Source organism: Aedes aegypti, chromosome 2 (genome assembly GCF_002204515.2).
Source record: "Aedes aegypti strain LVP_AGWG chromosome 2, AaegL5.0 Primary Assembly, whole genome shotgun sequence".
NCBI lineage: Eukaryota > Metazoa > Arthropoda > Insecta > Diptera > Culicidae > Aedes > Aedes aegypti.
The window spans coordinates 50,187,699-50,204,070 of NC_035108.1; the positions used below are offsets into that span (position 1 = coordinate 50,187,699).

General features: G+C 34.7%; 1 protein-coding gene across 3 annotated transcripts in view; it reads right to left on the reverse strand.

The window, feature by feature from the left end:
• LOC5567626 (TLR4 interactor with leucine rich repeats) overlaps positions 1-13,762 on the reverse strand; it is a 38,627-nt gene extending 24,865 nt beyond the window's left edge. Inside the window, exons 1-3 of one of the 3 annotated variants that reach the window (XM_021840821.1) lie at positions 13,623-13,762; positions 4,296-5,278; positions 3,052-4,237 (exon numbers count right to left, since the gene is read on the reverse strand). In XM_021840821.1, coding sequence (XP_021696513.1) covers positions 4,150-4,237; positions 4,296-5,278; positions 13,623-13,628 — 1,077 coding nt within the window. In that variant the 5' untranslated portion in view covers positions 13,629-13,762 and the 3' untranslated portion in view covers positions 3,052-4,149. Of the gene's footprint in view, positions 1-3,051; positions 5,279-13,622 lie in introns of those variants that run through there. The other 2 variants (XM_021840820.1, XM_021840818.1) reach the window with 2 other exon arrangements.
• Positions 13,763-16,372: the final 2,610 nt, after the last annotated feature.

Sequence of the window (16,372 nt, forward strand, 5' to 3'; positions counted from 1 at the left end):
GATGAGGGTGTAGAAAACTCCATCATCGCCATGGGCTTCCATATTTTAGATTTTTTTTATTATTGGTTCTCACTTATTCCAAATCAGTCTCCCAGGAATTTTCGAAAATGTTGTCCTGATTGAGAATGCTTTCAAAACCCTTAGTAATATGATTTTCATTTGGACTAGTAGCTTAGCTTAGCTTAGCTTAGCTTAGACTGACTACACATATCAATGGTTGCTATTCCGTGATTGACCGAAGTCAGTGAAAATGCACAAAGAATCAACTAGAAGTTCGGCTGGGATTGGCCATAATCTTCTTCAGTGTGCATAATTCAGTGCCTCTATTTATACAGGGTCAATAACGGCGCCGGCCACGTCCTTGCAGTCAGGTGGGATTGGGGGAAGGAATGTTAGTGTGTAACCTTTGCTTTTTGGAGACCGTGTTTGCCTCTGCATCTCCACAAAGGTTACTGGGAGGGATGTTTGTTAATGGGGAGGATCGTTGGGTCATAGGATTCACTTTGATAAGCGATTAGACCATGATAAACAATGATTTGTGAGATATATACATGCTTATACGTAAATATAATATTTTCATTTGATATGAACAATTTCTATGTAGAGGAAAATTATGCCGACACTTGAGGTGACGAACCATTCAAAGTTTGTTGAACAAATACCTAAATGTAACATTCCTACAGCTGTCAGGACGAAAGCATGTGTTATTATATTTTACTCATTTGAAAAGAAACAAAAAACTCGATTGGTTGGGACATCATAGAACACTTATTATTATGCCGACACTTACAGTGGCGAACCATCCAAAGTTTGTTGAATAAAGTGAACCTTTCGCAAGTCTACACTTGTAGTGTCGAACCATTCAAAGTTTTTTTAATTACAAAAATAAAGGTATATAAGAGGTGTTTTGAAAAAAAAAAATGTTAAACATAAATAAATCATGAATCAGAGTTTGTGTCGACACTCACAGTGACGAACCATCCATAGTTTGTTGAAAAATCATATTTACATCCCACCATTGTAACGATTGAATGTGCAGTCATACATATTTTATAGATTAGAAATAGTAGCATGAAACGAGCTCACCAATTGATCCGTTATCCTTGACTGAGCAGCCACAATCCACTTTCGGCTTCACTCGTTTGCTCGGCTATAAAAAAGCACTCAGGAAAAAAAATAAGCGCGCGACCCAAAACGAATAAAAAAAAACTGTTCGGGCTTTCTCGACGCACTGCCCAGGAGCAAGCGTCAAGGTCGAAGGATCAAACAGAACTAACCGATCGCGGCACTTTTTCAGTTACTCCAACCGAACTCACCGATCACGCCACTTTTTCACTTACTAGACCAACGCGCGACATGTTTGATCCTGCCCTCGTCGCTTGCCCCGGGAAAAGCAAGTGTCAAGATCGAAAGATCAAACAGAACTAACCGATCGCGGCACTTTTTCACTTTCTTCAACCGAACTCACCCATCACGCCACTTTTTCACTTTCGAGACCGACGCGCGACATGTCTGATCCTGCCCTTGTCGCTTGCCCCGGGAAAAGCAAGTGTCAAGATCGAAAGATCAAACAGAACTTTATGATTTTCATTTGGACTAGTAAGTCCTAAACTAATAAAAGTACGCTTTTAAATTGCATGGCAATTTTTGGAGCTTAGTCCAATTAAGAAAATTTTATTTTCAAAATTTTTGGTTCCTTATTGAGAAAACCGTTTTTTATTTCTTTTCTAAGATACTGCTTTATCATTTTCGTCTATAATCACGGATTTGAATTTTACTTCACATTTTGGTATTGCAATGTCTCTTGCTTCAACAACGGAATTTGTTAAAGTTTCAAGAACATTGCCAATATCAAGTTTTGTTTGTAAATAAATGTTAACATCAAGATTACTATCGATATATGTTTCATATATATTCCAGTAAGTTCGAAAATAATTGAAAGAGGAGCTGATAGGATAGAGAATCGCTTCATGGGATATTTGAAATGTAACAGGGAAATGATCAGAATCAAATTCACCGTGAGTAACCAGTTGGCTGAAAAGGTGACTAGAGTCGGTTAAGACCAAATCAATCGTAGAAGGATTTCTAGAAAAGGAAAAAACAAGTAGGGCTATCAGGGTATTGAATTGAGAAATATCCTGCAGAGCACTCGTCAAATATTACTTTGCGAATTGTTTAATAAGCGATGTTTGGCATTAAAGTCACCAATGACAACAAATTTTAACTTATTGCGAGTCAACTTCCGCAAGTCATTTAAAAGCAAATTTAACTTGCTGCCTCGTGCACTTCAGCAAGCTGAAGATTCATTTGGATCAATCTTTGGAGTGCAAGTCTTGTTTCTTACATCGACATCAACTTGCATCTTTTAGAAGGGGTAGAATTAATTTCAATCCCTTTCTACAACCAGCCTTTAATGATTGCTTTCATACAACTTGGATACAAGAGACATGATGATCTAATGAACAGCTCGCAGTTTTATTGTTAGATTTAAATTGACGTTTGGTGTACTATTAGATGTCAGGACTGTGATATGGACGAGCTTAGTTCTATGAGCAGTATTATTTATTTATTTTTATATGTATAGTTTGCGGATATTTTGGTTGTTCTATTTTAATATAATATTTTCTATGAATATAAACCGTTATCTGTTTGTCTCAAAATAATCTTACAGCTTAGGATATACGCTTTCTATTGCGCCTAGGCGAGAGCGCATTATTAATTAGGTATTGAAACTACTACTCGCCAACGACGTGCTGGGTTCTCTCGTGGTGTAGGGGTAACGCGTCCTAACTTGTGAAAGGGAGATAGGATGAGTTCTATTCTCACAAAGAAGATGTGTATTTTTTTTTTCGCAAATTTCATATCAATTTGTCCATTCAATCCAATTGAAAAGTATATAGAATGTTAAATTTTACGGTAGTTGTTCAAATTTCCACTCGGTTGGTTAGCCGTGAACGATAAATTATAATTTAAAACAAAGTATTATAACGTAAAGCTAACTACAATACAGAATCTCTTAGTACGAAACGAAATGATAAAAAAACTATAAACTCTGATTTAGAGATATAATCTTCGTGTATTGCACCATTGAATAAAAATTTGACACACTGACAATCATTAGAATCGATCTCATTAGATTCGAATAGTTATGAAGAAGAACGAAACCTCATTATAAGCCATGCTGAAGTGTATAATCTGGTCTAACGAATATCAATGGTAACTTAGTTGAATATCGAACAGGACGGTTGTTACATACAGGTGGGTTGCTCGATCTTTCTTAAGATTGCTTGTTCCATATCAGCAGCATCGAAGCCAGAAGCAACAAAATACTAATGGCATTCACCTGGCCAGCCGATGTTGGAGCGATCATTTCGACGAAAGATTTCTCAAAGATCGTTTCCTCCATGACATATGTTTTATCGTCAATATCGTAAACATTATATCCATTATTAATATTGCATTTCAATAGTCTGGATACACTTTGTTTTTTACAGCCAGCTTCTAGTTCAGTCACTCGGTCGAAGTACCTTTCAAGTTTACGAAGAGTCGCATCTTCGAGATATGCGTCATCTATACAAAGTGTTTCCAGCTCATTCAACAGATCGATATCGAAGGATCCCAAGTTATTATTATGCAAATTTAGCGTTCGCAAGTTTGGCATCATACTGAAAGTTTCATCGGTCAATCGTTCAAGTCCACAGTTTTGACAACTGAGATTGCTTATCGAAATGCTGATGAGAAAATGCGGTCTGTTAGTTTTCAAAAATTGTCGATTATCGTCCAGGATAAGTACTTTCAACTCATTGAGATATTGGAACGCCGTAAGCGATATCAACTGGAGATTATTGTTGGCCAAATTGATGTAGGTCAATCCATGTCTGGGATAAAATGATGTACTTAGAAGTGACAGAATCTGATTGCCCTGAAGATGTAGGAAAAAAAGTTTTGGAAGTTTCTCGAATGTAGAGCTGTTGAGAGCAGTAATTGAGCAGTTCCGCATGTACAATATTTCGACGGAATTGCTTTTAAGGAACGGCGTCGATTCCTTGAAGTCAAAATTATGATTGTTATCAAACATAAATTCCTTTACCTTTGGGTAGTCGATTAGGTAATCTTGTTCAATGAAAACTATGTTCCGGCCTGAAAGATCTATTGTGGCACCATTATCGGAATCACTGTGCACTGGTTTCTTCTTATAAATTGCCATGCCGTTTTTGTTGGGTAGCTGATACTCAAACTTCTGAAAGAATACATCGTCTTGTGAACAATTCTGCCTTAAAAATCTTGATTTATACACTGAGGTTGCTTCATAGATGTTCTCGTATGGTTGAAGTAGATTTCGGTCGAGACATAAGCGTTGAAGATGTGGCAGCTTCATGACTATCTCTGGAACTTTTTGTAGTTCGTTGTCGTCCAGTAGTAAACTGTTGATCTTCCAATTAGCCACGAGGCTATGCTCGTCCAGGTGTGTAATACGGTTCCCGCGTACATTGATGCTTATTAGTTCGGGCAGATGTGATGTTTGCAGCGTTCCTTCTAGTGAGCAATTCTCGGCACTGAACCGTTTAAGCGATTTTGACGTGAAGCTCAACATCGTTAATTTACTGTTCCCATCGATGTTAAAAGTTTTTAAGTGGTTTAACGATTTGAGTGCATCATAATGAATCTGCTCAATCATATTCTCCTTGAAATTGACCTGTGACAGTTCTGACATACCTGCGAATGAATTTTGGTTCAGGTATGTTGTTCCGCAATTGTTGCAATTGAAAATCATCAGTCTATCACTTTCCAGCTTCACCCGATTGATATCCAGTTTTAGATTTTGACTCAGATCTAACATCGATACTAAAGATATGTGTCGCAGAGTGGCTTGTGAGTTGAACGTAACCAACTTATTTCCGGATAAATCTATTTGATCCAATCGGGTATTGTGCTCGAATGAATCAGGATGAATGTATTTCAGGGCGTTATTTTTTAACTCAATTTGCATTAGTTGCGGCAGCTTGGATAAGGTTTGCTTGAAGATTGATTTTATGCCACAGTAATTGCAAATGTATGCCGATAGTCGTTCGTGATCCAGAAGAACTTGATGCTTTGGAAAGTCGAATGTCGTTTGATAACTCATGTCCAACTCGTGAAGATAGGGATAGCTGGCGTACATTTTCTCATTTGTGATGGGCTTTTCCGGTTCAATTATTTGATAGATGTCGTATGCAGCAATTTCTCGAATGCTCACCAGGATGAGACACAATGCAAAAATTAGCGTTGGATACATTTTCTGAAACATATGAGAATAATAAATTGATAAATTGCATCAGTATATATCAATCTGACTCACTGCTAGCACACAAAAACTTGTCATAGTAGCATGTTCGAAAGAATTTATTACTATATACTGAGAAAGGGAGCTACATGTCCAAAGCCATGAATGGTTGTGATAGCAATGATCGTCATCATCATGTAAAGAACAAACGTACCGTTTTGATTCATATTACGGACAGCTTCAAATTCCAGACACTCTACTTTTTATGGGAAACATTTCACACGAAATGTTTCAATTTTTGCTGTTTAAAAGTTCTCGATTTAAAGGCTCGTTTTAGTAAGCATTTTCCATAAATATCTTTGAAAATTTATAATGCCCAACTACCTTAGATGTCTCTTTAGTGGTTTGACGATTTCAATTGATGATTTGACTGTTCCATTAATGATTATCATGAGCTGTCCGGAATTCTAATCAAAGTGTCCGGAATATGAGGCAAAAGTGAGGAATCGTCCGGAATAAGAATCATGAAAAGGCCACACATTTTGATTTATTAAAAATTATTCAAGTTGCGGAAGCGAATTCTTTACCCACCATTCGAAAGTTAAGGGCTTCCAACGCTTGATAACGCTAAAGAATCATACAGAATGATTTATTCTGTATGCTCTCTGCTGGGTTATACTTCACTGAGGCCTTAAGTGTCCGTAATATGAATCAAAACGATACAATGCTGTACTGTATCAGCACCGAGAAGGAAGCCCCTCTAGCACAATGTAGGTATCTTAACACTGGTTAGGTGACCTATCGAAGGCTCTTCAGAAACCGAGAAAGGCAATTTGATTCCAGCACAATAATCAGGTGGTCCGCTTTCGCAAAGGACGTGAGTCCTCTCGTGCTGTAGGGGTAACGCGCCCTTTCTTGTGAACAGGGAATTGTGAGTTCGATTCTCACCGAAAAGACGTGTAACTTTTTCGCAAATTTCACATCAATAATTTGTCCACTTAATCCAATTGCGAAGTATATGTAATGTTTGGTTTTTCGGTAGTTGTTAAATACATAAATCATAAACCTTAATGAAAAAAGTAAAATGTACCACTATTGTAAGGAAGAAGAACACCGCCTGAGTTAGATAGACAGAACACCCATGTTACACGGACATGCAGAGCTGTTAAATTTCTGTGATTTATCATTGTCTGATTGTAAATTTTTGAATTTCCTAAATTTGGTTTGACATTTAAGATAATTATACCATACAAAACAGTTTTCTAAGGAAATGCTTGATGAAATGTTGAAATGTTCTCCTCATAGCGATTGGCTGTAACCTAGGGCTTATAAAGACACCATTTTAATGAACTGTATATACATTTCATATATGTTTGCTGAACCCGGACTTGCAAAATGTCTTATTTTTGCACAGATTGTGTAAATTTGATTTGAAATAGATAAAAAAAATAGCATACACAATTAGAACTATTCAAAGAAATCTGTCAAATCGTTCACTGTTGATTGATCATCAGAGCTACGAATGCGCTAAACCACCTTTAAGAACTGGTGTTGTACAAGACGTACAATACTGCCCAATATTTTCACATTTGACTAGCTTGAGTTTACGGATGGCACTATTGACTACATACACACTTAAATTATTTTACGGATTCCTGTAAAATCTCAACAGCTGAACAGTTCGGTGAAATAAATTAACGAAGTACGGTAAATTTTTACAGTATTCTGTGAAAATTCACCGTAATCCGTCAAATTTCGACGGAATTACGGTGTTTTATTTCACCGAACTGTTCAGCGGTGAAATTCACCGTAAGAGCTTAGTGTGTAGAGTCTCATCCAATCAAAAGGAAGAAGTGGTCAATTTGAAAACAGAACGAAGCTCTACGAATGAATGAAGAGAATTTTCATTTCCAACATTCCATTAAGAGGTGAGGAACAAATGTTGATGCCTTGAAGAAAAAAAAAACGTTGTTTATTTTTATTATCATGATCTAGAGTGTCCATTTCCCGGCCATTTTGCTCGTTCCGGGATTCGGGACAAAAATCTATGCTTGTCCCGGGAAATCCCAGGATCCCGGGATTTATCAATTTTTCAATAAAACTAGCATTTTGGTTGAATGGTTTGGTTTGGTTGGTTGATAATGTAAGTTCAAATTTAAAAATACAATGTTTTTTCAATGAAATAAACAGATAATGTGAAATAATATGTTAATTATAGAAAATCACATTTCAGATATTCTGATGAAGAACCTAACAAAAATCAAAACCTAGATTGACTAATTACGGGTTTGTTATGTATTTTTTTTTTCAAATTCTCTATAACACTTATAAATGGAAGTATGATAATAACTTAAGTCCTTATATTTAAACAATTTGCTTCAAACATTTGAGAAGCCATAAAAACCTTAAGAACAAAAGAAACGATCAAAGATCATGCTAAAAGTTAATTACTAAAAAATAAATGACTGAAGTTTACAGCCGTGAATCGCAAGTCAGTGGTATCTACATTTTGGTCTAAATTGAGTTGATATCAGTTTTTATTATATCTTCTAATGATCTTTCAGCTGCACTAACGAGAAATCACTTTTTGTTCAGTAAAATTAGGAAAAAAACACCAAGTCGAATTATCCCATAATGAAAAGTTAACGCATGTTAGTTCCACAGCAGTTTTTCGCATCGTGTAACACAAAAATGAATCGTTATTTGGTCATCTTTATATTTTTCTTGGAAAGGTAACGGGGTGAAAAGCAAATTATGAAAGTTTCATTGAAATCGAAACATGTTCCAATCTCCTGGAATTTTTTGAATATTCGCATGGAAAACGGGATTGAAAACTTCTCAGTCCATTTTCTCAATACCTACTTTTTACACATGGTACCGATTTGCGGTTTGCGGCAGTTTAGGTGTACTTTTAAATTTGTTATCTCAGCATAGGCTTATAAAAATGGCTATTGTTGAAAAGAAAATCATTAAAACTTTATAACTAGACAAATAAAAATATGTGTTTCTTACTTGGTAAATGGATCTTTTCATGAAACTAATTACTCGTTTATTCTCTTTTTCACTATGCTTTTCTACTTTATCAAATAAGGTTGATAGTGAGGAAAAATGACATTGTTTTTCATTGAAATTTTGTGGTTTTCCTCAAATTCTACGTACATTTCGGGAATCCCGGGATATCAGAAATAAATTCCCGGGAAACGGGAAATCCCGAAATTTGTCAAATCCCGGGATTTTTTGTCCCGGGATGTCCCGGAATGGACACTCTATCATGATCGTTATCTTGATAATCGATAATTTTGTATCAGTGCATTGTTTGTAGATAGAATTCGAATGTCAAATATTAAAAAAGGTATTTGTTTTAAAAAACCGACCGTCCGTTAGATACGTACAGTTCTGTTCGGAATAATAGTAGTGAAAGCCAATTTTCATACAAAATGCTCAACTTTGACATGTTGTAACTTTGTTTCCATATAAGCAATCGGCATGAAATTTTGGCAGAGAACTACAAATATACTCAATTTTATTATTAGAAAATTTTCACACTACCGATTAAAAAGTTAAGCACCAGGTGAAATTGCTCAAAATAGAAGTAGTTTTAATAATTTTAATATCTGCTGTATTTTGAGTTTTTGGATTTTTCTTCACTGATCGTTTAAACCATTTCCACCCAAGCTTAAAAGGTAGAAACAAGTTGATTTCTTACAAAATTGTTGCTGAATAAAAATTTACAAAAGAAAAACTACTATTTTTTTGAGCGATTTCACCTGGTGCTTAACTTTTTAACCGGTAGTGTAAAAACTTCAATTTTTTTTTAATGTGTATATTTGTAGTTCTCTGCCAAAATTTTATGCCGATTGCTTATATGGAAACAAAGTTACAGCATGCCAAAGTTGAGCATTTTGTATGGAAATCGACTTTCACTACTATTGTTCTGAACACAACTGTAAGTCAATTTTAATGTTTTTCCACCCACCATACCCTGAATGAAGTAATCATATTATTTTGAAATTAAAATTTATTACAGTATTATTATGCCACGTAACAGATTTTAACTTTATCCCCAATGCGTCACACGTGATAAGTGGATGGCACCCTACCTGAAGCAAAAGTTTACTGATAATAAATATGCATTTTTGTAATTCTATATCAGCGTCCTCATTCCTGAAATTAACAAATAGACAGTATAAACAGTTAATGATTAGCATTTGTTTCAGGAAACAAACGACCACATCGTAAAACAGAAATAAACCCAACAATGCATAGCATTTTTTTCCTTTCGCTAACATTGCATTGCAATCAAATCTCTAGCATAGTTTATATGCAGAAATAGGATATATACACGGAGCAAAATCGACCTGGTTGATTCAACCAAATATTTTGTTGATTTTATAACCAAGAAATTTGGTGTTTTCAAAAGAAGTTAGTTGTTTTTTGAAATGAGGGTTAAGATTGAAACAAACTGGTGGATTATATAATTTTAACTCAACACTTTCATGGTTCAATAGCAAGCATAATGGTTCTTCCAAACAATTTTTTTTTTTGTTAATAAGGGTCCATTCACACATTTTATAACGCCGAAGGGGGCGGGTGAGTGTCTTTAAGATGTTACAGATTATACAAAATTTGAAAAATATTCTTACAAAATGCGTTGCAAGGGGGTGCACATTGGGGAAATCATGAACATTGATAACTTTCTTAAAAGAAAAATTAAAAAAATAGTTTTATAGCTCATTTGAAAGGATTTTTTTTCAAAAATCGAATGGTGATGGTTTCATGTACGTGGGACAGCTCTAAGATAAGCTATGGTGCCCGTTTTGCCCCGATTCCTTGGAAAGACTAGATTTTCATGTTGTTTTGTGTAGAACTGTTTTATTGTTGAGAACATTTCCCATGAATTTCATCACTCCGGATCCATTCAACAATTTTTCACAAAGAACGTGATGAAAAGATGGAAATTTAGGCGATTATGGGGCCAAATGTACAATGGGATATTTTTGAAGAGGATTTTTTGTTTTAATCTTTACAACTTGTTTTTTTTATTGTAATAAATTCTAAAATAATCAGTTAATCATGTATATAGCTTGCAGAAACAAGTTGTAGTAAAATTTGTTCGAAATGAATGGATATTGATTATTGTTTATGCAAAATATTGTGAATAATATACCTTCTTAAGTCACTAATTCCAAACATTTCCAAACAATATGATAAAGTTTGTGTACACGATATTGAACTACATGATCGATTGCCGCTAACCTCATCGATAGGAAGTAGTGGGAGCATATAGTTTTATGGCTATATTCGCCCCAATTCACTAAAAAATAATTTAAAAAAATGAACCCATTAAAAAAGCTGTTTATAGTTTTCGCTTTTTCATATTGATACTTATTACTCAGAGTCAAGTTTTTTTTTTTGGAATGAGGGAAAGCCTGTAGGAGTGAAAAAAAACTCTTTTCCTGTAGGCATAAAACCCTCAAACCTATCTTTATTTAGGCCCTTATCATAAAATATTAGGGGCCAATCCAATAACGTTACCCAAGTAACCAAGGAGCACTTAACACAGCATTCATTCAGCATTATATGTGCCCGCACGGCTATGCATTTACTGCTGGTTGAACGTATAGCTGCATATAGAGCTGCCTCAATGCAGGTTTTGGCGAAATAAAGGGCTGCTTCAATGCTGCACCTTCAGGAACGTTGAAACCTGCTGTCAAAAAAGAGTAACGCCTCCGCCAGGAGCAAATCAAAACAAACATATTTTTCACCTCTTTCTGTCTTCTCTCACCGGCTCGCCGCTTGTGTTGGGTTATTTTCGGATACTATATACTGTTCGCTGTTTGGTGCATTTTTTTTTATTTCTGAGCTGAGTGCGGTTGGAACTTAAGACCTGGTGATTGCCGTGTTGATGGTAATGACTCGCGCTGCAGTATACGCTACGAACGATGTTATCTAGAAACGTAGTGTTGGAATGTTTGTTCAGTTACCTGTACCACTCTGTACTACTCCTTGGTTGCATTTGTACAGCAACAAAAGAGCATTCCGATGGCGGAAAACAGTAAAAAGCCAGTGCTGTGAAGATGCTTATTAACAACCAAAAGGTTTTGGATAGCAGTGTCTTTGCTAATTCATGACAGCTAAGCAATCATGCTGCTTAGATAGGGCAGCAAGCAGATCAAATGCAGTAAGACTTCTACAACAAGGCTTATTCAAATGCTTATTGGTTACCTGGGTATATACAATGTTTGTATTATTATAAGAGTCAGCTAACTGCATTAGTGTAGTAGTGTCATGCACTTTACATGGAATTATTTGAGAAATAGTTTTGTTTTTTCACGGATATTTGTTATTACAATATTACAATTCCCATCATATGCTACAGAAAAAGTGATCATAAAAGGAAACATAATAACAGAATAAAAAAATATACTAATGAAATGGATGACCAATTTTGGAAAAGAATGAGAATTGAACATAGTAAACTACTGCATCTTCAACAAAAAAGTGCCTTATTGAAATATATAAAGGACTTTATTTGCTCACTTTTTCTGTAGCATATGATGAGAGTTGTTATATTGTAGAAACGAATACCAGTTAAAAAAAAGCAAAATATTTCTCAAATAATTCCGCGTAAAATGCAATTAAACTCTCATAAAATTAATACATTAAAGTTTGTTTAAGTAATTTGACCCTGGAAATTAGTGTCAATAAGAAAAAAAAACTGCTTTTTGCTTTAATGGATTCAATTTTTTTTTTTTTTTTAATTATTTTTTAGTTATGTGTTAAAGATCCCCATCCCCATTATCCCCTATGTTTCATGATTTGAATATTGTATCATCTACTGAAAAAAAAAACAACTTAGTTCGTAATAAGTTGAATTCAAAGATGTCTGTTCAATAAATTATGAAACAAATCGTTTTTAGGGGAATTGGGGCAAATATAGCCATTAAACAATATGCTCCCACTACATCCTATCAATGAGGTTAGCAGCAATCGATCATGTAGAGTAGATCAATATCGTGTACACAAACTATAACATATCGTTTGGAAATGTTTGGAATTTGTTATATAAGAAGGTAAATTATTCACAATATTTTGCATAAACAATAATTAATATCCATATATTTTGTACAAATTTCACTACAACTTGTTTCTGCAAGCTATATTCATGATTATCTGACTGTTTTAGAATTTATTTTAATAAAAAAACGAGTTGAAAATATTAAAAACAAAAATTTTCCTTCAAAAATACCCCATTGTACATTTGGCCCTATAATCCCCAAAATTTCCATCATTTTATCACGTTCTCTGTAAAACATTGTTGAATGGATCAGAAATGATGAAATTCATGGGAAATATTCTCCACAGTAAAACAATTTTACACAAAACAACATGAAAATCTAGTCTTTCCAAGAAATCGGGGCATAACGGGCACCATAGCTTATCCTAGAGCTGTCCCACGTACATGAAACCATCACCAATCGATTCTTAAGAAAATTTCCTTTCAAATGAGCTATAAAACTAATTTTTATTGTTTCTATTAAGAAAGTTATTAATTTTTTCCACCTTTGGGTTCGGATTTCCCCAATGTGGGGTGGGTGGGTGTCACAAATGGTCATTTTTTGCGTTATGTAATTAGTGAAGCAACCCTAATCAATCTAAATGCTGTTCTTACTTACATACAAGTTATGATGTTTTGATTTGGCAACTTTAGTCAAAACTAAAAGTTAAATAAGATGCGAGATTGCTGACATGTAAAAGCAAATTAATTTTTGTTTGAAAAATTACCAACCTAGAAATTAGCGTGCAACGAATTGAATTTTCAATTTGTTTCCTGATTGCTCAAAGTTTTTGCACTGTAGGAAACAACGACCACCGTAACTCTTTATATTATCGTGAATGAGTAGCATTGGGGCTAGGCACTTATGTACAATTTATGTTGATTTATATTACGAAGACGTTGAACATTTAACACCATTTTTACATTTTTTCGAACTGCGCGATTAGCTATTTCGAATTGGTTTCCTTGTTTTGTCAAGCAGTTGGCTGTTTGATGATGTGACACAAAACTCTAGTAACAAAGTATCATTTTTTCTTCCTCCGTTTTTCCGTTTTTTTTTTCTTGAAATTTTTCAACTTCTTGTACACACAAACACAATGGAACTGTGCATGAAAAAGGTAAATCCGTTGAACCGTTCTAATGTCAACTAGTGACATACAACCATCATTCTATTTTAATTATCTAAATTTGTAACATATTTTTCTTCATTATGAAAATTGAATTCTAGCGCCATTTGCACTGTTTCCCTTTGAAAATGATTGTCACTATTACTGGATGGTAAATAAAAACTACTTTGTTTACCTGCATCGTACGATTCGAATTATTCAAGTCCCAATGATTTATATTTAAAAGCCGTTAATCTAAATTGTTCGAAAATAAACAGCGTATTTTGAATGCAGCCTTGTGTCCACTAGATGTTTCGCAGTCTCGAATAAATCTGAGCAACAATCTGAATGGTTTGTGATATATTGGAAGGAACAGAGAATGATAAGACGGGTGGTTATCATTGAAGCGCACCGTCAAACGTGACAGGGTGCAACCTTGAAAGCGTAAGGCCCAAGTAAAAATGGTGCAAATGTCACAATTGAAAAATAATTTTTCTCCTTTTAAGGTGAAGATGAATCGAAGCCAAAGCTCAAATTTTCAAGAGCACGGATCTGGCGAACCAAACATCCGTTTGTGCTGAAATCCTAATCGATTGATCACCACCAGCTAGTGACCAATCGATTAAGTTTGCAGCTTAAACGGATGTTTGGTTCTGCAGATCCGTGCTCTTGAAAATTTGAATTTGGCTTCGATCCATCTTCACCTTAAACAAACAAATCGAAGAAAATAAAAACACACAGCTGTTTAATTTGGCAAATGGATAAGATGGGTGGTTATCGTTGGAACGCACTGTCAAACGAGATTTTTTTTTTTAATTTCTTTATTAGTATCGTTCCAAACATCACATTCATTATTTCTTATATCTAGGTGTTCTGTGTTATTAGACAACACTATCATCCTAATTTGGTAAAACAAATCTAAGATTTTATTAACATTTTGTTAATAACATATTACATTTCATTTGCCGTAGCAGTTTAGATTTTTTACAGGTGAGTTGATTTCACCTGCTTATAAGAGAAAAAAAACGCTTTGAATATACTTAACCTAATTTAACCTAAACATATAACGCATTAATCGTGGCAATAGAAGATTGTAACGATTTTTGCCTGAAATTATTTATTATTTTATTTGACATTTGTTCCAATGTTTCAACATTGGATGTTCTATGTAACTCATTGGTACTATACCAGGGAGGAAGCCTCAGAATCATTTTCAAAATTTTATTTTGAATTATCTGCAGAGCTTTCTTCCTGGTGTTACAACAGCTAGTCCATATTGGTACAGTATACAACATTTGTTTGAATATCAAAAGCTTGTTTTTAAGACAAAGTTTTGATTTTCTATTAATACGGGAATAGAGACATTTTACATATTTATTACATTTGGCTTGAATAACCTCAATGTGATTTTGAAAGTTAAATTCTTATCTAGCATGAGCCCTAGATACTTCACTTCATCTGACCAATTTATTGGAACCCCTCTCATCGTGACAACATTGTGTCAAACGAGATAAATTGCACCAATGTTAAACTTAAAAGCTTAATGGATAACAAAGAGTGGGATTTAAATGAATCCCACACAATCTGGCATCCGGAGTTTTTTTTTTTTTCGAAATATAATCCACAATTAAGAGTGACAAAACAATTGGTTAGTTTTTTGTACCTGGTGCGCTCAATGTTCGGTAGCTGGGATTACACAGTGCTAACTCAAGTTGGATTACATTACACAAATGCCTGAAAAACAAGGTGACTTAACTTGTTCATTTCCAGGAATTCAGCGATTTTACGTTCTCAATTTTGGCTTGTAAGAACCCGACTAAGGGAACATAACAAAATTTTATCAGCTTATGTTATAATGATAAAAAGATTTTATCGAACATAAGTTGTTACAAACTTGATGCAGAATGTATAAGTTATATAATATAAATTAATATAACAAAATATGTTGTAAATCTATCGAAAACCTCCGCATCTCAATATCTCTCTCTATTTCGATGATTTCTTCGGTCCCTTCATTCTGCACACATTTGCACTCTCCATATCTCCTTATCTCGATGTGATTATCATTGCCGCTTATTAAATTCTAGACTGGATTTTAGTGACTCACAACAATTTGATAACACGGAATGACGCTTGTTTGTGTATTATTTTCTTGGTAACGGATGGTTTATCCGTCTATACTCCTCAAAATAATTTATTTCACATGAGATGTTATCATCGTTTCACATACATATTCAGTGGCGTAAATACAAATTGCACTCACTTCTCATTGTATCCTTTCTCGACTACCTACATATGGATAATAGTCATCATAGGTCATCAATGTAATTTAACGTGTTGGAAGCCGTAAAATGTAGGTAGACGATGAAAACTTTTATGTTCAAAGATGGGTAGAGAATTGGTTTTCTTCAAGCCGAGTCTAGTACACGACACTGAAGACGGCCTTACAGTTGAGGTCGAAATACGCGTACCAGTCACTACAAAGGATACAAACTCTAGTGGAATTAAATGGTATAGTACTAAATTCGGTTTTATCATCTACTTAATTTAAAGATATTTTTTGTGTTATCCAAAATTTCTTATTCTGCCCAAAAATGTTTGCTGGGCTTCTACAATCAAATTCATGAAGAAAAAACTAGATGCTCGGTGACATTCTGATCTATACGAAAAATAGGTTCAGAAATAGGGTTCATTGAGGTTTCTTGAGTAAAATAATTTTTGTTTAATTTGTGCCACCAATCCGTACAAAATAACACTAAGAAGTATTTTTTTTTTAATTTGAGCCAAAACGAACCAATCGAATGACTGCTTGGGACGAACAGATATCCTCAGTGTATGACTGCTGGTGATCAATTTTTAGGCAACAATGGTGCCTGCTTCGTCAGAATGCAGACCAATGTGGGCAAGGGGGAGGAATTGATAATGCATTAAACTGGCTCCTACGGT